Genomic DNA, 23,034 nt, shown 5'->3' with positions numbered 1-23,034 from the left:
TCCTGGCAGCCACCCACATCTCCACCCAGGCCACTCACAGGTCACCAGCCTTAACAGTGACTCGGTTCCGCCAGCCTGCGGGGATGGTTGGTAGTCCGCCCCCAGGGCGATGCTGTGTGGCGGGACTTGGCGCATGCGCAAGGCTAGCGCAGAGGCCGCTTGTGGCCCGCACACGGCCAGACCTTGTGTTCCCGGTGCTCAGGTTCTGACCCAGTGCATCCCACAGAAACCCGGGGTGGGGGGGGAGGTGTTGCAGGACCCCTGCAGTCGTGCAAAGGAGGGAAGAGCAGCGCAGAGAACCGATGTGCCGCCTCGCTGCCCCGGAGTCTGTAAGTGCGGAGATGGGGCTCACACTCCATCGTCCAGATCTTCCTGCCCTCGTTTTGGACGGCCTGTCCGCTTGGGCAGCAGCCAGGGAGGGGTCTTCACAGGCAGCGAGGGCTGGCTCCCAGCCCCGCTGTGCCCCAGAGACTGCTCGCAAACCCACCCCGCCTTCCATGACCCAGACAGGACCCACCACTGACCAGGGACTTGCCCAGAGCATCACGGCAGGTGGGAGGCAGAGGGGGCGAAGGGAGGAGCCAGGTGACTTCTGGGGACGGGGTGGGGGGGAGCACGCAGAACTTCTTCATAGTCTCCCTCCGAAGGAGCAGCTGGGGCTGGGGAGACAGCCCCGGAGGGGGGTGAGCAGAAGGCTGGGGGGCCAGGGGAAGACCTTTTTGTACCAGATTTCCTTTTGCTTGTTTTTAATTGAGATCAGACAGACTCGCAGAGCATAAAATGAGCCTCTTTCAAGTGAACAGTCCGGTTGCATTTAGTACTTTCGCGGTGGTTACAGCCACCGCGTCTGCGTAGTTCCAAAACACTTCCGTCGCCCCGAAAGGAGACCCCGTGCTCACTGAGGCTCCAGCCCCTGGGATCTCTATCCTGCCTGTGGATTATGTCCAGTGTGTGGAATCCTACAGTGCGCGGCCACATTTTACTCTTCTGATGGGAAGGAGGAGAAGCCGTGGCTGGCGCCCCTGCGCTCTCAGCCCCAAAGCCCCGTCTCCGGGAAGTCTCCAGGCCCCGCTCAGAGGAAGCTGCCTCGGTGGGCCTCCGCCACGTGGCTCCCAAGGCAGCTAATGTGGAGTCCCCAGGGGAGCAGCTGCCCCTCATCTGAGGGGCCTCTGTTACCACTCACCCCCCGTGAAGTTTGGAGGACAGAAGCAGGCTTCTCCTGGAGACCCGGGCACACTGCAGTCCCTTCTAAACCAAGAGGAGTGGGGCACCTGGAGGGCTCAGTCGGTTAAGCGAACGACTTCGGCTCAGGTCATGATCTCGTGGTCCAGGGGTTCGAGCCCTGTGTCGGGCTCTGTGCTGACCACTCAGAGCCTGGAGCCTGACTGTGTTTTAAGAAAATAAATCAATGAATAAAACAGGGGGAGCGACTGTGGTACCCACACTAGGGAGGCAGCGAGGGCATAGCATCTGCCAGGCCCCTCTGCTAACCAGTGCCGAGTGCCGGTGAAAGGGTCCAAGGAAGATTTTGGGGCAGGAGCTGAGCCCAGTGTCTGGGGGTGGACGAGGGCCCGTCTCCCTCCAGACTGGGCACAGGCCTGGGGTGGTGGGAGGGGGGTGACATCAGGAAAGGAGGGTGGCACTGTGCCCACTGGAGGGGCTGGGGTGGGGCGGGCACGCGCAGGCGTCTGTGTGTAACGCAGATTGTCAGTTGCTTGGGGGCCCGTATCTGCCTACAGGACCAGAGAGCCGCGTGGTGCTGTTATTTATGATGGAGCTCAGAGGCACCTGCCAGGGACTGGAGTGGGCTGGGCGCTGCACGGCGTGGACGGCAAATTGAACTCCAATTTTCTGCTCCACAGTCTCTGTCACACGCCGCAAAGCGCTGGCACGCCGGGGTCACCCGCCTGATGAATGTGTGCGCTTCTTGGGCAGGCGGGCTCCCATCTCTCAGCCTCCGCACGGAGGCAGCAGACTCACCGCTCTGGTTTCCCTCCGCCCCCCGCCCCCCAGCGGCCACCGGGGCCCAGCCCCGGCCTCCTCACCTGTGCTCCAAACACCACACTGCCCTGAGCGGCCATCCTTGCCGGGGATTCGAAACCCGGCCTTGACTCTCAGGTGACCTCGCTCCACTCACCTCCAGGCTGTGCCTCGGGAAATGAAAGGACCGTTATGACGTCTCCCCCAGGGTGGTGAAATGAGAAAACGCGGGGAGATTGCTGGGGATGAGGTCTTCAGCAAACAGCTTTCTTTCCCTTCTCCCTGGGCTGAGCCGCCTGCCCTGATGTCAGGGAAGGGAAGGCAAGGAGAGGCCACTGAGATGGGGTGCGACACTGAGGCCCGGGGAGGGGGGCGCAACATGCTGCTATGGCACCTGAGCCCTCTGGTGCATAATAGGAGGTCAGTGCCAGTGCTGAGTCAGAGCCCCCTCTTCTGTCTCCCATCCCCTTCTGTCCTCACTTCCTCAGGGACAGTGAACCGTCGTCTCCTGTAGGTGATGGCCTTTCTCAAGGGTGGGAAACAGAAGGCAGGGGAGACAGTGGTCCCCAGAGCTTGGGACTGTTTGTCCACTGCTCCTAGCACAGGCCTCGGTTCCCCGTGTCCGGTGGTGCCATCACTGGGCAAAGTGGGCTCCAGGGATCCCCAGGCTGTGGGTTCTTGGAAATATCTGTATCTTGGCTTCTCGAGGCCAGTGGGAGGTGGATGTTTCTCTGTCTCTAGAGCTTAGAGAAAGGCTGATGGTGGTACCTGGGTGATGGAGAGAGCCCACCTGAGGAATCTATAAGACAGTCCCCTGGGGGAGTGCCAGATGCCAGTGGAACGAGTTTCCATGGGGGCCGCCCGGGCCTGGCCAGGCAGCTGACCCCTACAGCTGAGCTTTGCCAAGTGCCATCATGGCCAAGGGTCTCAGGTTCCAGCTGAAAAGCTGGGGAACCGTGCCAAGCATGTGCCCTGCCCTGGGGTCTCCGAGGAGGGAGACGGGCATCATGCATGCAGCATAATGGAGCTTCGTGGGAGGAATTCCAGGAGTTAGTGAAAATTTTATTACCACTGCTTTTATAGCTCAAGTGAATTTGAATACAGGAAAATGATAATAGCACCGTTAGGCAAAAACATTCTAATCCACGGCATCAGTTTAATCGCTTAACCCTCCCGCCGAAATGCAAGAAAAGTCTCCCTTCCCCTCTGTTACTTGCAAGATGAACCCGTTGGAAATAAGAATCCCCTTCTTTGTGCACAAGGCTGGGGGTGCTTTGGCCTTACTTACCTGTGCCCTTCCAGTGGGAGGCCCTGGCCATGACGTGGCTTGCAGTAAACCTAAGGACGGGCCCTTTGTGCCCGCTGCTGGTCTAAGCACTTACCCGTCTCACAAGGCCTAGGAGGCAGCCACTCTCCATAGCCCGATTTTCAGGTGAGGAAACGGAGGTACAGAGGAGCTTTGGAAAAAGAGTTACTGAGGACAGGCCATTTGAGCTTAGAAGGGACAAAGGGCAGGAACTAACATAGATTTAATACCTATGTTTTCCCAGCAAAGAAGGGAAGGAAGAAAGGGCTCTGTGGGGAAAGGGAATGGAATAAGCAAAGGCCCTGGGGCACAGCGGACGTGCTATGTCTGAAGAAGGTCGTGGTCTAGACTGGCAGGACTTGGGGCTCCAGACTCACTTCCTAGTGCTCTTTGTTCTAGTGCAGGCGGACTTTCGTGGAATGACAGACCCACATCTCTGCAAGGCATTGCATCCGTTCCCCGGGGCTGCCGGAACAAAATATCATAAACTGAGTGACTCCCAACAGAAATGGATTTTCTCAGAGTTCTGGGGGCCAGAAGTCTGAAGCCAAGGTGTTGGCAGGGCCCGCCGCCCCTGACGGCTGGAGGGAAGAATCCTTCCTGCATCATTGCCAGGATCGTGGTGGCTGCTGGCAATTCGCGGCATCCCTGGGCTGGTGAATGTACTGCCCCAACCTCTGCCCCCACCGTCACATGGCCGTCTTCTCCCTGCATTTCTGTCCCCATGTGCCTCCTCTTACAAAGATACTTCTTACAAAGATACAAAGTAAGAACCTACCCGACTCCCGTTCGGCCTCATCTTAACTAATTACAGCCACAACACCTGTTTCCAAATAGGATCTCATTCCGAGGTTCCAGATAGGACATGAATTTTGGGGGTGGGCCACAATTCAACCATTCAGCCCAATTCAGTCATCAATTATTCTCACCCTGGAAGGGACAAGACCAGCATCCCTTGGCTTCCATATTGGGCCTCATCATCATTCATTGGCCATTCATGTGTTCATTCATTTATTTCCTGAGCGTCTTCTTGTTCCGGGCTCTGTGCCCCGTGCTGGGGCTGTAGAAAAGCAAGAGGCACCTGCCCAGCCCTCGTGGCCTCTGCACGCTTCGTTCTTCTTTTCTCGGTGACATTTTGGCTGAATGTACAGCGGGCCAGGCTGCTTGGGTGGTGGGCTTGGGGCATACACCCTTCCTGCCCCTTCCCCACACAGGGCCCCTCTACCCTGCTCACGGTTCCCCCGGGCCATGTGGGGGCTCACTTGCACCGGCCGCCCTGGTGGCTAGGCCCCCCTAATCAGATTAGATGTGTATTCAAACAAATTGATGATCCGTTCCATTAGATGCTTTTGGAACATGCTCTTCTGAGCGAGAAATCCATTCGGCAGCAGCTGTGGAGGCCCGGGGCATAATTGATTGTCCCACCCTCCCAGGCCCCGGCATCAGAAGGTGCCTGGCTCCTGAAGGTCACTGGCGAGGATTAGATTAAGGAGGGCGAGAGCCTTCTTTCCTGGCTAATGAAGCACTTGGCATGCAGGCAGCTCTGGGGCTGAGCCGGGCCAGGCATCTGCCAGGAGACAGTGGAGAGGCATAAATTAGCATCTCATTTGTGGGAGACAGAAGGGAAGGCAGAAGGGAAAGCCTGGGGGGCTGGGGTACCACTGCCCTGGCTGGACGAGGTGGGAGCAGGCGTGCGCTGCTCAGCCTGGGGGTTGGAGGAGAGAACGGAGCATCCCTGAGTCCTGGGGTCTTCATCAAAAATTTTTCAGAGAGTGCCCGCTAGCACCTTCCGCTGCATATGCTTCCCCGGACGTTTCTGGAAGGCAGAGCTCCAACAGGGTCATGCTGGCAGCCTCTCCCGGTGCCCTTGGCACTGTATTCCCAAACCTTCTTGCCCAGGCAGCTCCAGGCTGAGGACCTCCCCACCTGGATTCGGGCGGAAGAGGGAGGGACATGCAGGAATTTCTGACGTTGCGCAGAACGTGCCGTGGCTCCCGCATTTCTACCCTGTCCTGAGCCTTTGCTCACAACCTTATGAGCCATCCCTAGGCCAGACCCGGTTTCTGAGCCAGCTTGCAGCGGCCGTGAGGCAGCTGAATGTGGAAGGTGCAGATCTGGGCAGGTCCGAGATGCAGGAGTGGGTGGGGCGATCGTAGCACCCCTGCCCCCCATTTCCCCATCTCCTCCCCATTTGATCACCTCCAGAGAGCTGTTCTGCAGAAAGAGCCCCCTAGAGGTGCCAAGCAGGGTGCTCCGAATGTGGCGTGCATTGGTTAGCTCCCTTGGCCTTCCCAGCAGCCTCTGGGGCAGGCGTTAGAAGCTGTTTCACTGACAAGACAAGGAAGTCTCCAGAGTTACTCTGCTCAAGGTCAGACTTTAGGTAGCACAGGAATTGGGACGGAAACCCAGATTCTTTTCTCCCACTGGGACCTTCAAGCCAGACTCCTGGGAAAGGTTGGCACCTAGAGCCTTGAGTGGTGAGCAGAGCCAGAGGGCGGGGGCCCACTGAGGCTCCGACCCTTGCTCTTCCTTCTCACCTCCGTCTGTCTGTTCATCCTCTGCTTCTCTCCCTGCACCCCGCTAGCCCACCCCCACCCCCACCCCCCAGCCGTCCGAGGCCTCAAGGCGGCCAGTCTCCGATGCATTCCCAGCCAGCCCGCCTTTCCTCCCTGGATCTCATTCCAAGGCTGTGACATTTGAGAATGCCCCTGCTATACAAGCATCATGACCCCAGCTTGTGGCTTCCAACCAGGCACTGCCCCTCACTTCTCAGCATGAGGCCACTGGTCGAAGTGTAAGAAGCAGAACAGCTGAGCATCAGATAGGGAAAGATCCGGAGCTCTGGAATCCTCCAGACCTGACTTGATGCCTGGGAGGCAGCGTCAGGTGACCAAAGTTTCCCAAGTGTCTGTTTCCTCATCTGTAAAAGGGTGGGTAATGACAGCACCTTCCTTGGACGTTGTCATGCCTCGTAACTGAGATGTCGGACATCAAGTGCTCCATGTATGGAAAGTTCCATGAGAGGCACGAAACAGAAGTGTGGGGAGAAATGAGGGTCGGTGTGACGGGGGGCTCCCTGAATCCCTGCTTCCTATGGCCCAGGGCCCGGCCAGCTCCAGGGAGCCCAGGGCTTTCCAGCTGGGACCAGCTAGCAGGCCATGGGGGTCAACCCAGGACAAAGGTGATGGTACAGAGACCGGGGGAGGGGAGGGGAGAAGGCTGCAGGAATCCCAACCCCTACCCTGTTCCCAAGCAGAGTGGAGCTGCAAGGGACAGGCTTAGGCACACTTCAGAGCTGGGACAGGATTTGTCCCTGGAAGTGGCCTTGGAGGGCAATAGGCATCCTCTGGCCAATTGGGTGGTGGATGGAGGTCTTCACCCCAGCTAGCAAGATTCTGTCTCCAGAGAAGTGGGTTCCCAGGCCCCAGACTGGCTGGGAAGTCAAATCCCTGGAGCAGTAGACGGACCCCAGAGAAAGAAGATGTTATTTCGCTGGTGGGGGGCAGGAGGGAGGGGAGAGGTTGGAGTTGAGATAAGCTTCTTAGAAGCCTGGAGCCTGGCACAGAAGGATCACAATGGGGGTATTTAGTGGGAAGATCAAGATCAAGAGAAGGCAGTCAGGGGCCTCTGAGCTGTTACGGGAAAGGAGAAGGAAGCCCACGACGGCGACTCTTCCTTCAAGAGTCTCAGACTCCTGCGGTCAGGGGGCCCCCAGTCTGCCACACCCCATGTACCACGCACAGAGGCCCTTCCCTTTCCTGTCCCCAGCAGGACAGGTCTGTGCCCTCTCCCATCAGTGTGTGCAGACGTGAGCATGTATCTGATTCTAAGGATGTAATCCATTCCCGTGCAGTTCGTACAACAAAAGGTACCGAAAGGTACAGAGTGAAACATGCGTCCCCCCCCCACCCAGTTCGTCTTCCTAAAGCCTGACTGCAGCCAGTATCCCACGTCATCCCCCAGAAAACAAGCCTGTGGATAGACAAGCAAATATATTTTTATGCTTCGAGGAACCAGAACGTGTGTAAATGGCAGCAGGTTACACAGCCGTTCTGCACCTCGCTTGTTTTCTCTTAACAGCAGCGCCCCCAAATCGTTCCAGAGCCTTACGCTGTGGAGAACTCTCTAGCTTAGAAGTGCCATCATTTCTGTAACCAGTCCCCTTTTTATGGACACGCAGGCCATTTTTGAGCTCTCGCTGTTACAGAGCCTAATGCTCCTAGGGGCGCCTGGATGGCTCAGTCCACTGAGCACCCGACTTCGGCTCAGGTCACCATCTCGCGGTTGGCGGGTTTGAACCCTGCGTCGGGCTCTGTGCTGACAGCTAGCTCAGAGCCTGAAGCCTGCTTTGGAGTCTGTGACTCCATCTCTCTCTCTCGCCCCTCCCCGGCTCTCTCTCTCTCAAAAATAAAATAAACATTTAAAAAAAAATTTTAAAAACCATAATGCTGCTAAGAAATACTGTCAGTTTCACACATGCACAGGTGTGTCTTTCAAGGAAGAGTCCCTAGAAGAGCTAGGGGCTGGGCTGGGGGGGGTGGCTGGGCAGGGGGGAGGCATGCATTTTTAGTTTCGAGGGAATCCCCAGGCTGCTCTCTGTAGATGTGGTCCCGAGCTCACGGTCCCACGTAGCTGTGTGCGCACACGCCTGGGTCCCTGCAACCCAGCCAGCACAGTGCACTCTCCCACTTTCAGATCGTGGCCTGAGGGACAGGAAAAAGCGGTATCTTATCGAGTTTTATTTGCCTTTCTCTTGTTGGGAGGTTCGGCGTCTTCGTCTGTGTTTCAGAGTTATTTGTAATTCTTTTCTGTGAACGGTTCGGATCCTTTGCTCATTTTTCTGTTGGTTAGTTCATCTTTTTCTTCCTGATTTATGGGAGTATTTTTTATATCAGGAAAATGAGCTCTTTGTCCATGATAGAAGTTGCAAATATTTTCCCCCAGTTTGTCATTTGTTGCTTTTTTGTTTATGGGTATTTTTTTTTCCTGGGCAGAATTTTTATATAGCTGAAGTTATCCATCTGTTTTATGACTTCCTGGACTTTGTATAGTACTTAGAAAGTACTTGGCAAATACTTCACCTCCTCAAGATTATATATTTTTAAACTTCTGTGACTTTCTTCTACTTGTTTTAGAATTTTATTTTTCATGCCTAAAACATTGATCTATGTAGCATTTATTTTAAGGAAATGTGTGAGGAAGATATTCAACTTTATTCCCCACCCCCACCCCAAATGGCTGCCTAGCTGTTCCAAAGTCATTTGGTGAATAATTGATCTTTTCCCCACCAACTTGAAATTCTACTTTCATCATATATTAAATGATCCCATATGTACTGAGGTCTATTTCTAGATTCTGAGTCTGTCATTTCATCAAGCTATTTGTGCAAGAGCACACTGTTTTAATTATTGCAACTTTATAATATAGTTCAGACAGGGCTAGTGTTTTCCACCTATTGTACTTTTACAGAATTTCTTGGCTATTCTTTTGTCGTTTTTTTAAATATGAACTTTAGATTCACTTTGTCTAGTTTAAAAAAAACTGTAGTGTATGTGTGTGTGTGTGAACGTGTGTATTTTCCAAGTGAGGAAAAATGTAAGGGAATGACACCCATATAATATTGATTCTTTCAATATTCCAAATTTTTTCTCCTCCTTTCTCAGTTAACTCCTTCCCGTTGAGAAGGTGGCTAACAGGACTGTTGTGTACGGTTGTACAAGTTGTATACTGCACAATCCAAGCACTTAAGGCTCTGAAAGGAGCTGCTGGTGCCTGCCAACAGGGCATGAGCTCTTCTCTCCTGTCGTCTGCCCGTCTGCACACATAACTAATAGTAACAGTGGCCACCCCTCCTAACTGCAGGGGCCAGGCACTGCTTCTAACCTCTTTCTGTTTCTTAATTTATTTGATACAACAAACATATCCCCCGGTTTACAGCTAGGAGATTGAAATGCAAAAAGGTCATAAGTAAATTACCCAGGGTCAACGAGTGGTGCATTCATGGCAAGAAACCTCTTTCGCATGTAAATGTACGTATACATGCGCCCAGACACACACTGGGACACACAAACACATAGATACACACACATGAACACACACCTACATACATACCCAGACACACACTCAAGGACTCACACACAGCATACGCACACGGGTGCGTGTGCACAGCCGGCTGTCCCCCCGCCCCCACCCCAGTGTGCTTTCCCCATCAGTGTCCTGCCTCTCCAGCACCCACACTGCCAGTCGCCCTTCCATCCCCTGCTTTTGGGAGACCGCAGGCCTGTCAAGGAAAACCAGCTGATTGGACTCCTACCATTGCTCGGTGCTGGGATGGCAGGGGGAGGGGGGAGGGGAGGGGGGAGCACAGCACAGGGGCTGGGGGAGAGGAGCTGTAGTCCCTCGCAGGCCTCCTTGGGAAAATAACTAGAGATGGGGGGAGCAGGGATGCTTAGGGCTCAGCGAGTTCCCAGGAAAGGGCAGCCCCGCCCTCCTCTTCCCAAAGTCATTATCTCGGGCAGCCGCTGGAGTCAGCCCACCCCGTGCACAGCGCTGGGCTCCAGGCAGGCGCCCCGCAGAGCCCGAGGAATGAGCTGGCACATGCGGACCTGGTAACAGATTGCCCAGTGAACAGGCTGAAGGAGGCCAGGGGGTCTGGGTGCAGAGCGCGGGTGCGCACAGGTGCACCTGTGAGTGTGCGAGCGCCCCCTCTGATGTTCCGGCTCTGAATCAGCCCCGCGTGCGAGGGATTGAATCGCTGGGAGTGTTATTGTCTTAAAACAAACGAGTGATGACAGGAACTAACAGAGGTTTTTAAAAACGCAATTCAGAGGGCTCTGCGTGCTGCTGGGGGATAGGAATGTGCCTTTGAAGTGCGAATGTGCCCATTTGTCAAACCCGGAACAGAGCCGCTGCCTCAGCAGAGTGGGCTGCGGGCAAATGGGTGCCTGCTCGCCTCTCTTTGCTCTGCTGCCACCAGAGGTGGGCGGGGGACGGGGGGGGGGGGGGGACTTGGGGTGGGGGCCACTCCCCCAGCACACTCCCCAAAAGGGGTTCTTGGGAAGGGCTTTGGAAGGCTGTAGGCTCCTCGATGATTGTCGGGCCCACTGCAGAGGCGAGGCGGGGGGAGGCTCAGCGCCTGCCTGCCCTTGCTCCCCCCGCCGCCCTCAGTACACACCCAGGCTTGCCCTCCAGCAGACCCCACAAAGAAGGCTGGTAGCAGGGATGGGGTTCAAGGAAGACCTCCCCCCAGTAATCACAAGCTATGCACTCATGAGATTCAGACATGGGGTAGGTAGGGGGTGGGAGTGTGACACCAGTTGACCGGGCCCCAGACGGATATCACTGGTGCCCTGAGTGGTTGGTCTGCACTTGAACCCAGGATGAGGCCTTGACATGAATGTGAGCCCGCCTGCAGACCACAGACACCTAATTCTGGCCAGATCTGACGGGTCAGAGGACAGAAGGACAGAACATTCTGGTGGTGGAGAGGGCGCCCTGGATGGGCTCTGCCCATGATGTTTTTGATGGGCTCTCCCAGCCTTGGGGACAGGACTCAGGACATCCCTGCCACCTGCCTCTTGTGTCAACCCTCCCCTTCCCCCCCCCCCCCCCCCCCCCCGGTTTCCTTGTGATCTTTGTATTCCCTTTGACTGAAGTGCATTAAGTGCCTGCATTCCTTCTGCCCTGGAAGGAGAAATCCAGAATCACAGGGTATATCCAGTGGATGGGGATCTCAAGGGGAGAGCAACAGAAAGTTCCAGAACAGGGCGGTGGCAGCAGAGGCAGTGAGCCTGGCGTGGTCTGGGAGGAAGGAGGTGGAGAACTGATTGGTAGGCATGAAGGACTCGCTCTGAAGATCAAGCTCTGAAGTCAGACGGACCCAAGTTCAAGTCCTTCCCGGCCACATGACCTTGAGGAAGTTAGCTGGCCGCAGCTGCTCTGTCTACCCAGGGGGCTTAGGTCGCTGCTCTGTCTGCCCAGGGGGGTTAGGTCGCTATGTGAGCAACCACCTAAAGGTGAGCGGTGATAACTGGTGGCTTTGTGTCTCTGCTCACCACAGATGACGTGGCCCCCTATTTCAAGACGGAGCCGGTGCGAACGCAGGTGCACCTGGAGGGGAACCGCCTGGTGCTCACGTGCATGGCCGAGGGCAGCTGGCCGCTGGAGTTCAAGTGGCTCCACAACAGCAGGGAGCTGACCAAGTTCTCCTTGGAGTACAGGCAAGCCTCCCCTCCTCTCCCCTCCCCTCCCTTCCCACCCACTCCCCTTCCCTCCCGCCTGGCTGCCAGTGTCATTGCTGTGCCCTGAAGGGGAATCGGGGTGGGGGGCTGTGTAGCCACGTGGGGTTAGGGGTTCCCACACCAGAGCTACCAGGCGGCTGGGGTGGCAGAACTCGGGGGGGGGGGTAAAGACAGCCTTGCCCCAGGAGAATGCGGACCCTGCCCTGCTGAGCCCAATGGAGGACGTCCAGGTAGTGGGCCAGACGGAGGGGCCCAGGCAATAGACACTGAGGTCGGGGAGCTCACTACCAGTAGCTGGGTGGTCGTGCCTGTGGCCAGAGCCCCTCCTCCCCAGTCCCTGAGAAGAACTCTGCTATCTCCGGGGGGCAATGGAGGGGCCTGGGACCAACATACGACATACAGGTGGGGCATGTGACAACCTGGGACTGGTAAGGAAGGGAAGGACATCTTGTTTTGGGGGGCAGTGCAGGTGTGCTGCGGAAGTGGCCTGCCTGAGGCCTTTGGGCTTGTCCCTGCTCCATGATTGTGCCCACGCCCTGAGCTCTGGCCTGCCCCTTCCCTCCCTGGGATGCTGCCAAGTGGGGAGAAAGGAGACGAGGGCTGGACACAGGGTCTCAGTAAAGGGGGGATGGCTGCTGAAAGCCTGAGCAACGGGCAGCTGGGCCCCCAAGCCGGGCCTGGCCTCCAGCCTTTCCTCCCGGCAACCCCTCCCTCCGGCCCCTATCTTCCCATCTCATCACCGCCTGCTTTTACTGCCTCCCAGCCCTGTGGCTGGTGATTAATCCCCAGGCCTGATGTGCATAATCGGTTTTGTTGGGGAAACAAGATAGTCTTGCCCTGGGGATGTTGATACAGATCTGCCGCCAGGGACCAGATGCAAATAACAGGAGGGTACTTAATTGCTGGCGGATCTGTCCTTTCCAGAGAATGGTCCTTTTCTTGGCGAAGCAGGGAGGCCAGAGTTCGGGGCGACCACCCCCCCACCCCCGCGTTCCTTCTGCCCCAACCCTGGACTGGATTGGCTGGTGGACGTGGCCACTTTGTCAAACAAAGGAGGGAGCAGGAGGGCACAGGACGGGAGGACCACGGTCCTCTCCTGATGGTGAGAGGCCAAGGAAGCAGGGGCCCTCCAGTGCTGGCCACTCTGGGCATTGGGTGGCCAGGGAGCCCCCAGGGGAGAGCAGGGGTGTCCCCCTGAGCAGCCTCGGTGGCGGTTTTTACCCCAGGGGGCCCCACAACGCTCCGGCTGCTGCCTGGTGTCCCTGAGGCCGTTCTGACAGTCTCTGTGAAGAGCCCCTCTGTCCTCTGGATGGAGGGGACGTGCCTGAATGGAAGCATGTGGACGCCATACCACAGGTGTAGGTGCTGCCAGGGCCTCCCAGCCTGCCCCTGACTTCTGGCAGGCGGAGGAGGCGTGGTTCTTTCTCTGGGGCCCAGCCCCGGAACCGGTAGCGTGCCAGTGTGGACAGTACACAGGGGCAGCTGTTAAGGATCAGACTTGCCCCCGGATGAAATGGGCTTTTCTGAAAACAGCTCTTAGTCTTGGAGGCGTCTGGGCAGTGGTCAGGGCCCCAGCGGTAGGTGACAGCAATGATCATCGTAATCCCTGGCAATGAAAAAGAATCCACGACGCGGCAGGCGTTAACGATGCACGCGGTGTGATTGTCTCATTCAATCCTGCCAGCCATGCTTTGAGTACGATCAGTTGTTTTTCCCATTCCACAGATGGGCACACCGGGGCTCAGAGACATTAAACACCTCCCCCAAGGTCAGATTGTTGAGCTGGGCTTCAGGTAGAAGTCGTCCGGCTCCAGGGCTGGAAATTCTTTACATCCAGCCTCTCGCTGAGGAAGAACAGTGGCCACGGCTTCCTTAGTATGCATCGCAAGCAACCCCCGCTAAGTGTGTTCTGCAGGTTCTAGAAAACAAAGCAGAGAGGAGAATGCAAATACCATTGAGCCTTGAATGGCATGGGCTGAACTGTGCGGATCCACTCACATGCGGGTGTTTTTGATAAATACAACGCGCACAGCACTGTAAATGCATTTTCTCTTCCGTACTGTGTTCTTAATAACATTTTCTTTTCTCCGGCTTACTTTACTGGAAGAATAGAGTATGTAATACATATAATGTACAAAATACATGAGAATTGATGGCTAATGCTGTGGGTAAGGCTTCTGGTCAACAGTAGGTCTTAGTAGTTAAGTTGGAGGGGGGCAGGGGGGCAGAAGTCACCTGTGGATTTTCGACTGCACGGGGGTCGCCGCCGGCTCTTACGTTGCTAGCAGGTGAGCTGTGTTCTGTTTCAGAGCATGATTGGGTGGGAATTTCAGGGGGTCACGAATCCGTTTCCACTGGGGAGACTCATCCCCTTGCCTTCCCATGCCCAGGAAGGCTGGCTGTTACGGCGTGGTGCCCGTACTGGTCAAGTACCCAAGTGCCCAAGTACAGGTCAGTCGGGATTTTGCTCTAATCAAAAATGTGCAGTGCCCATAAGAACAGTCTCTTCTCCAGGGGCCTGGGTGGTTCAGTCAGTTGAGCATCCGACTCTTGATTTCGGCTCAGGTCATGATCTCACGGTTTGTGAGTTCGAGCCCTGCATCGGGCTCTGCACTGACAGCCTGGAGCCTGCTTGGGATTCTGTCTCCCTCTCTCTCTGCCTCTCTCTGTCTCTCAAAATAAATAAATAAACTTAAAAGAAGAAAAAGAATTAGTTGCAGACATCATGTCACTTCACCCCTAAGTAGAATTTCCCAAGAATAAGGCATTGTCCTATAGAACCACAGTGCAATTTTCACACTCAGAAAATTTCACATCGAGGGGTGCCTGGGTGGCTCAGTCGGTTGAGCGTCCGACTCTTGATTTCGGCTCAGGTCGTGATCCCAGGGTCATGGGATCGAGCCCCGCATCGGGCTCCGTGCTGAGCATGGTTGAGATTCTCTTTCTCTCTCCCCCTACCCCTCGCCCACTAACTCTCTCTCTCTTTCAAAAGAAAAATCTAAAATTAAAAGAACAGAAAATTTCACATTGATACAATGCCACCGTCTCATATGCTGTCCGTATTCACACGTCTGTGACCATTTTTATTGTGGATGCAAGATCTCATCAAGGACCACACATGACATTTGGTTGTCATAGCTCTTTAGACTCCTTAAATCTAGAACTATCCCTCATTGTTTCTTGCTACCTTTCACAGTGTTGACATTTCTGAGAGCTCAGCCAGTTTTGCAGAGTGTCCCCTAGTGTAGATTTGCCTGGTTACATCCTCATGATCAGACTCACGTTAAACCTTCTTGGCAAGAAAATTCCCCGGATGTGAGTCCTTCTTCGTGCCTCATACCTGAAGGCGCTTCCCGTCAGTGTGCCCCATTATTGGTGACGTTAGCTTTGATCAGCTGGTCAAGGTGATAGGCACCAGACCTCTCCATGGTCAAGGTCTGGAGGTATCCTCTTCCCTTTGCGGGTTAACTCAAAACTGTGAATATTCTCGTCCCCAGAAATCCTTCGCTCAGTGGTTAAGGATCCACGGAAGGGTCTAACGTGAATCAACTATTACCTTTGTGGTTGTGATAAGCAAATGTTCTACTTCTATATTCCTTTTACTTACATTTGTCACTTTTATTTTAAAAAAAAGATCTTCCCTTTCTCAATTCCTTTAAAATAACTTAGCCTCAGTATGAACTGATGGATTATTTTTCTTATTCAGTGTGTTTTATCCCTACCGTCATTCTTCAATTTGATGCTCTGTGGTAACCCATAATCGGCCAGTAGAGCCTCCTCCAGTGGATCCTGGGTCTTTGTGACATGTCTCCCTTGGATTTCTAGCACTTTCTTGCTTTTTGGCTCAATGAAATGTACCAGATTCACTGTTGAAAAAATGCGTACTGAACATTGCAACCCAGAGGAGGTTGGCCAGCTTCTCATCCCCTGCTTCTCTGCCCACCACTTGCTGCTGAGAACTTCCTAGGCTCCTGCGAACCCCAGGCCTTGAGTTGAGTGATAATATCCAATTTTCAGGCAGAAAGATGGCTGAATTTACTCAGCAAGTCGAAGGAAATAAGACTGGAAGTGCTTCTGTAAATTTCACAGTGTTTCCTAATCCATCTCGGAAGGAAGAACCGAGCATTCACTTCCAGCCTCCACTGGCCTTTATTCTCGGTGGGATCTGAAACGGGACGGGCGTGGCCATGTGTGTGCGTGTGCGTGACATCCACACGAAGGAAAGGCAGTGCACCCTTCTGAGGACGAATGATTCTGAGGAGCAGAATGGAAATGGCATGGACTTCAGAGCTGACCCCCCCTGAATACAATCATCCTCCTACTGCTTCCTAGCTCTGGGACCGTGGGTGGGACTAGCCACCCTGCCTCTGGGAATCAGGCTCAGCAATGCGTACTTTAGAAAGTTCTAGAAAGAATTCAATGAGATTCTATGGAACAAGCCTGGTGCAACGGACATGAAATAAACGGCACCTGCTAGGATTATACAAAGTGTTTGCCTCCGTAGACTAACAGGACAAATCTGGTGACAAACTAACCGATCGCGTTTGCAAGCGAGCTCATCTCCTCCTGGGCGGTCACGGGGGGGTCTCTGTACACCTATCCAGTGACGCTTTTATGGTCCAGGACCCTCTTTAGAGCATGAGAGCCCCTTATTGGTGACATATGTTACCCATTTTGAAATCAGCCTTGAATTCCCAATTTGAGAAATAAAGTGGATCTAACAGTTAGGGTACCATTTGGGTACAGCGCGATACCAGACTCTAAGGAAATGAGATCTCTTTTCCCATGTGGGTGGGATACTGCCTGGGAAGACTGGCCCAAAGGTTTGGGCACCGTCCCCACTGCCCCCCCCCCCACCAGTGGGACAGGGCACCGCCTCACACAGCGGCCCTAGGTGTGTGTTGGGGGTGGGTGGGAGGTTGTTGAACACAATAGTGGAAGTGGAAGCTCTAATGTGTTAGCCTCTGTGCACGTGCGCGCGCGTGTGGTGATGGTGGGTGTGATCCCGTTGTGAGTCTGTGAGTGTGCGAGGCACACTGGCGTGTGAGCCTCACTCTCTGACTAGGTGGATGGTCGCTCCTGCAAGGTCAGGCCCTTTTGTGCTGCCCCTGGAGTCTCTCCCATCAGATCACTCTCCCCTATTCCCTCCCCTTGGCACCCCTCCGCTGCCCTCCCTTCCCCTCCCCTCCACCCTCCAGGGCCCTCTCCCCCGAATCAATTCTGCCTCACTTTGCATCCACTGAACCAGTCACAACTGCGGGGCTGGGGACGACCCACCAGCTCAAGAAGTGGCAGGTGAGGCAGCAGCAATGGGAGGAACAGAGGGAGGAGGGGCCGTGACCACCTGTCCTGTGATTCCACCCTGGCAAAGCCATCAGCCGGGCTGCTGTGTCCCGCCCCGGCCATGCTTTCTCCCACCATCGTCCTCACACTTAAAATTAAATCAGAAAAACAAACCAGCTAGGTGGCTCTCGCTCTCTCTCTCTCTCACACACACACAGACACACACACACACACACACTTCGATCCTCACGCATGGTTAACTGAACATACATCATCTCGCCGCACCACTAGGTGAGTGTTATTACCGTCATTTTGCAAATGAGGAGCCTGGAGCTCAGAGAAGTTCTGGAACTCGTCTGGGGTCATGAACAGAGCAAGTGGCACCTCCAGGTAGGCTGTGTAGGCGAAGTGTGTTCCTGTCCCACCTGTGTAGACGCACCCGAGGTCCTGGTTGGGCCCCCTCTGCCTTGCTGCTGTCACCGAATGCCATTCTTCCACCCGAGAGGCCAGAAGCCAGGGGCCCCTCAGACCCTCTGACGTGCAAGGGGGTAAGATGAGTGGGGAGATAGGATGAGCCAGGCGGGGCAGTGGCCAGCCCAGGCTGGGTCCCCAGCCCCACGGCCAGGCTGATGTCCCTTGTGGGGGAGCCGGGCTATCAGGGCACCGCACGCGGGCTCAGCGGCAGAGAGAAGAAAGCCCTGAGGCCGGGCCAGAGACCCGTGCCTGCCGCAGCCCTCGCGATGGGCCCAAAGCTGGGGACCCATGTGGGGCGGCTGCAACCTTTGAAATCCTCCAGAGAAGAGGATGAAGAGAAACTCACCGGGCCAGCTGCTTCGTCTCCGGCTTGTCCTCTGGCCTCCCCCTTAGAAGTGAGAACAGGTGGCTGAAGCTGGGATGCAGAGCCCAGTGGGCTCCCCTGGGGGGGTTACTGGAGCCCATGCGACGCGGGTGCCCGGAGCCGTGCCAACCTCTAACCAACGGCAGTTCTGAGAGATTGATGCTACCATTATCTCCGCCTCGTAGCTGGGAGTCCCAGCTCAGAGAGATTCAGCGACTTGCCCAAGGTCACACAGCCAGACCTGGGAAGTCCAGCTTTACCCAGGACCTTGGACCTCGAGCCTGCATCCCTTCCCCTGCTCCAAGCTGTTTTGCCGTGTTCCTCCCCACCCCCAGGGCGGCAGCACTTCGGGGCCTAACTTTCTGGGTCTGGCCCCAGCCAGCCTCCTAAACCAGCACAGGGAAACTAGTCACGGCCAATACATGGGACTTACATGGGCCCAGCCCTGTTCAAGGACTTCACGTACGTTAACTCTTGATAACGAACGCTTCAAATGACCGTCTACCCCGTGCGAGGCCGTGTGCCAGCCCCTTTCCCGCACGCATTGTTCTCAGTCCCCGCACGTCTCCTACGGGAGAAGCGTCTTGATGGGGAGGGACGTGGGGCTTCAAGGCCGACACCCCGGAACCAGGACGAGAGCCAAGTCCTCTCGACGTTGAACTTGAGCCTAGAGAGGAAGAGACACCGGTGAGGACAGGAAGTGAATGGGCGGAGGTTCCCTGGAGCGCAGACTTTGGGCGCTAAATAAGACAGGGAGCCCTTACCCCGCGTAGGGCGTGCAGCGCGGAGTGGAAGCAGCACTCAGTAACTGCGCGTAACGCGGACTCTGGTTTCTGCAAGGGCCATCCAGGTGCGGGACAAGGTCGGAGAAGGTGTCACCAGGGACAATGGGAACGAGCAGGGTTAGCCAGCGCTGGAGGAAGCAGACGTGGGGCTTTGGAGAGAGCCGTGTGCACAGAGGAGCAGCTGAAAGAAAGCCGGCATGGACAGGGGGTCAGGACGCTGGAGGGGCGGCCGGGGTCAGTCAGGTCGGGGCCCGCTGGTGCTCTGGGGAGCTCTTATCTTAGGCCGAAAGCTGTGGGGCCCTTGACTCGTGTTTCACAGAAAAGGGCCACGATCAGGTGTCCATTTCTAAACCCTGTAGCCAGGCACCGGGGCGGGGCGCGGACCGGCGGAGGACAGGCAGACGCCGGGGCAGGAGGCGGGTGGCCGGCCGTCTTGGAGACGGCGGGGATCTGAGACATACCCAGGAGGCAGGACGGAGCATACGTGACGAGGGGCTGGACGTGCCGGTGAGGGAGGAAGGCAGGTGGAGAGGCAGGGACTTGGAGCAAAGCCTGGAAGAGCAGGGACCCGTGGGGAGTCTCCGTGCTCCCCAGGGCGCGCCGAGAGACGGCGGGTAGCAGCGTCCGGCAGGGAAGGAAGACGCGCGCCTGGAGTGGAGAAGGAAAGCCCAAGCTGAAGATCTTGACTTAGGAGTCACTCACGTCAGCGTGACCGCGGACACCGTGGGAATGAGCGGGAGGAGAGAGCAGACGCGGCACGGAGGGCAGAGCCCCAGGGCCCCGGAAGGCAAGTAAACGAAACAGGTGGGAACCTGCCCCGTGGAACGAAAGCAAGAAGCCAAGACAGAGATCCGGGCATCAGAGAACGAGGAGCAGGTTTTGAGAAGGACCGAGGGGCCAGCTGTGTGTCAGCTGCTGTGGGACCCTAACCACTGTCGGCTGGATGTAGGGACAGAGGAGACCTTAGGGACAGTGAGGGGGGCCGGATGAGGAGCCCGCGAAGGGGAAGACAGGAGTGTGGCGGGCGAGACCGGGCCAGCAATGCTGCCCTGGAATCCGGGAGACACGGTCGGCACGGGATCCCGGAGGAAGGACCCCAGATGCCAGGAGGAACATTCCGGGCTGCATCCGGCAGCTGGTGGGCGGTCTTTGGAGGATTTGGGCCCAGGGAGCCTCAAGCCCTTGTGCGTCCTGGTCCTGCCCCTCTTCCCGGTCTCCCCCCTCAGCCACGTCCTTGGCTAGTGGGTGGAATGCGTCCTTTCCTGACTGTGTCTGCGGTTCAGCACCACCCTGCCCTGACCTCTCGCCGGCGACCTGCACTGTGCTTCCTCACCTTTGCTGCCTGATCTTCCAAGACTCAGCACCAGCATCCCTCCCCCCCATAGGAATCCCTCTCTTGACCGTGACTCAGTGTATACGTTTGGGCAGATGACGTAAGCCCGGCCTCAGCTGCCCCGTCTGTAAAATGGGAATAATAACACCAGTTATTATACGCCACTGCCCAGAGGGTCATGAGTGTCATGTATGGTTAAGGGTGGTTGGTCATCGACGGCTATGTAAATGGAAACGGTGGCCTGGAAGCCACCAAGTAAACGCCACCTACCCATGTCCACACCTCGGGGCAGGTTGTCCCCGCCTCCTTCTGTCTGGCCACGGTCTCTTTCCAGTGCTTCTAGGGGGTCTCAGACTTCTCTTCCTCAACAAACCAGATCCCCCACCCCACCCCCCGCCCCGTTGGCAGCCTCTTTGGAGATAAACTCTGATTTGGCCGTGAGCTTGGACATCTTGTCTGAAAATTGAAGGCTGCCGGTGAGAAAGCTGAAGTGTAGGAATTAGTTATGATGGGCGTAAATTGAATTTTAATAGAGATGTGCGTGGCATGGAGCCAGTGTACTCAGGCAGAGGGAAGGTAGTAATTAAAAGTTAACGAGTTTAGAAATGTCGTAATCCTCGGGGAGGGATGGGGGAGGTGGGCTGGGAGGAGAAAGCGGCCCCCAGCCAAGCGTGCTGTCCTTCCCCTGACCCAAGCCCCACCCCCACTCCCGCTCACCGGAGCCCCGGAAGGGAGGAGGGGTGCAGGGAGCCCAGCCATCCGGCGTCCGCACACACAGGGAGGGCTTCCAACAGTGGGCGGGGGGAGCAGCGTTGGCGGGACCCCCACACGTTACCCTGTGCTGCCTGCGAGGAGGACCATGACCAGAGCAGGGTCTCCCAGCCCGGGCACCGCTAACATGTGGCAGGCCACGTTTTGTCGTGGGGACAGCCCCACGCACCACAGAGGGGGTTAGCCACACCCCCGGTCTCCATGCACTGCAGTCCGGTAGCCCCCTCCCTGAAATGTGACAGCCAGAAATGCCTCCGGCACTGCCACTGTACCTCAGGGAGCCACATGGACCCCGTTGAGAACCGGTGGTCAAGAGCGAGGCACCGGGGGCCCTTCCCCCCCAGACTCTCCCAGTTGCAGCCAGAGCCGCCCCAGTGCGAGCAGGCCTCCAGTCACACATGCTAGAATCGGCAGCTGGCTTGGCCTCGGAGGACATGAAGGCAGACCTAGCTGGCCACCCTCCAGTCCCTCTTGGTGGGGGGTCTCTTGCGCCCCCCTTCTTTGTCTTTTCCCTACAGTCCAAGTTGATGGGACTTACTGTTGCAATAGATGCTAGTTCCTTCGATGCTCTGCATGTTCCCCGGGCATGGGATGCACAGCAGGTAGGACAGATCCATTGCACAGATGAGAAGACCGAGGCCTCGGAGAGGCCCAAGTTCATGTACCCAGTGGGCAGAAGGGTCCACTCCCATAGTGTAAATTAGGAACCTTAGTCGGCTCTAGCAGTCCTGCTGAAAGCATTGGTGAGGAGCTTGGGGCCCCTGCTGGAATTGAACTTGGCATCTCAGTTACCTGGACAGCTTCTTCCTGGACCTGAGGGGCCAGCCGTGGCCGCGGGGGGTTGCTGGTGAATGACAGGAGAAGCCAGGAGAGAGGTGACAGGGAGAGAGCCCCGCAGGGTCAGGGCAGGTGGTGGACGGCAAGGGGCACAGCTGGCTCCCTGCGCCTCAGGTTGGCGCTGTAATAATTATGTCAATTAAGATGAATAAGTTCGAAATGTAAGGGAAAAAAGGGAAACAAGAAGCAAAAGTCTCTGAAACATTGGCTGTCTCGGTTTCCATAGCAACCTGTCTCCGCACATCCTTATTAATGGGTCCTAGCTTGGGGAGGAAGTGAGCCCCCCACCGGCTCCCACGGAAGCCAGAGACTCATGGTGGGTGTCACTTCGCTGGACCCCAGCTGAGGCCTTCGGGGCGGGGGAGTGGGGGCACAGGCCCGGAGCCTTGACACAGTCACATGGCCACAGAACGGCCCTGCTGGCACCTAGGCTGAGCCTCTGTCCTCTTCCCGGGACTCTCTGTAACCTGGAGATGACAGTGACTTTCCCCAGGGACCAGGCCGGGTGTAGGCTGCCGGGGTCTGACCGGGTACCCAGTTGTGTAGGGTCCTGGCCTGGTAGAGGGCATAGATTCCACGATCCAGGTTGATTGGGTAACCTTTTCCTCATCGGGCTGACCCCCCCCCAGGGGGCAGGAGACACCCTGGGTGGGGGAAGGCGGTTCTGGCCTTGCCTCTCTCTCCCCTTAGATGTCTGCTGAGATCCCCCCGTGTCCCTGTGGGTTCGGAGCTCCACTCAGAGGCGTCATGGCGCCGAGAGCCCTTGCAGGTGCAGTAAGGATGACATTTCCAGGCATCGCCGGCTCTCCTGAAGCTGGGGCAGGCCAGGGGGAGCTGCTGTCCTTCTTCTGCTGACACAGCTCTGGGTGTCCATCCATAGCCCATGGCGTCCCAGTGGTTGATGCCCACAGGCTGCCTGAGCCTGAGGAATCCACAGAGCAGTTACTACGCTTCCCATTTTACAGATGCAGAAACTGACACCCAAGGGATAAAGTTGACACGTCCGGGGTTATGCTGCAGATTAGGGATGAGGCCAGGGGTATGGGTCGGCTGCCAGCCTCACTCCCTAGAACACACAGCCCCCAACCCCAGCACTCACAAGCCACGCCCCCTCTTCCCCACCCTCCCCTCCTCCCACTCTGCAGTGACGGACAGATTCTCCAGAGCCGACCCCCAGCAGCCCTGGGACAGGTAGCCACAGGCGGATGGCGCATGATGGAGAAGTGCTCATTGCCACTTTAATCAAAGGCTCCCAAAGAAAGCTCTTCTCTGATGAACTGAGGCTATTTATTCTACCACAAGGAAATTTAACATGCAGATTAGGAAGGGCTTGATCATCCATAACCTGAAATTGACAGATCTGAATCTGGCCTGAATCCCTGGGACCCAGGGCACAGAGAGGGGCGCAGGGCGGGCGTGTGCTGCCCAAGGTCCTTAGGGAGGCAGGGAGGGGGGTGGTCTCCATCAGAGGCACATACGTTTTTTATCTGGGATAGTCCAGTGTGCAGAAATGAGACGCTCGTTCCTTCTCCCCCCACGGCTGGACCGGAGACCCCCCTCGTGCCCTAAGAACTCCCCCGCCCCACATCTGCCTGTGGGCCTCCCCCTCATTGGCTTTCAGCCAGGACACAGAAACTAATTAGATCTTGACTCAGTTATGC

The 23,034-nt window shown here is 56.4% G+C and overlaps 1 protein-coding gene across 1 annotated transcript in view; it reads left to right on the top strand.

Annotated features, from left to right (window-relative positions):
• SDK2 (sidekick cell adhesion molecule 2) overlaps positions 1–23,034 on the top strand; it is a 261,230-nt gene that overhangs the window by 114,263 nt on the left and 123,933 nt on the right. Inside the window, exon 2 of the mRNA XM_039229793.1 lies at positions 11,346–11,505. Within this exon, the coding sequence (XP_039085724.1) occupies positions 11,346–11,505 (160 nt within the window). The remainder of the gene's footprint in view (positions 1–11,345; positions 11,506–23,034) is intronic.

Source organism: Hyaena hyaena, unplaced genomic scaffold (genome assembly GCF_003009895.1).
Source record: "Hyaena hyaena isolate Hyena2069 unplaced genomic scaffold, ASM300989v1 scaffold_39, whole genome shotgun sequence".
Taxonomy (NCBI): domain Eukaryota; kingdom Metazoa; phylum Chordata; class Mammalia; order Carnivora; family Hyaenidae; genus Hyaena; species Hyaena hyaena.
Note: the sequence above shows the minus strand (reverse complement) of the source record. Positions and strands in the feature narration are given on the sequence as shown.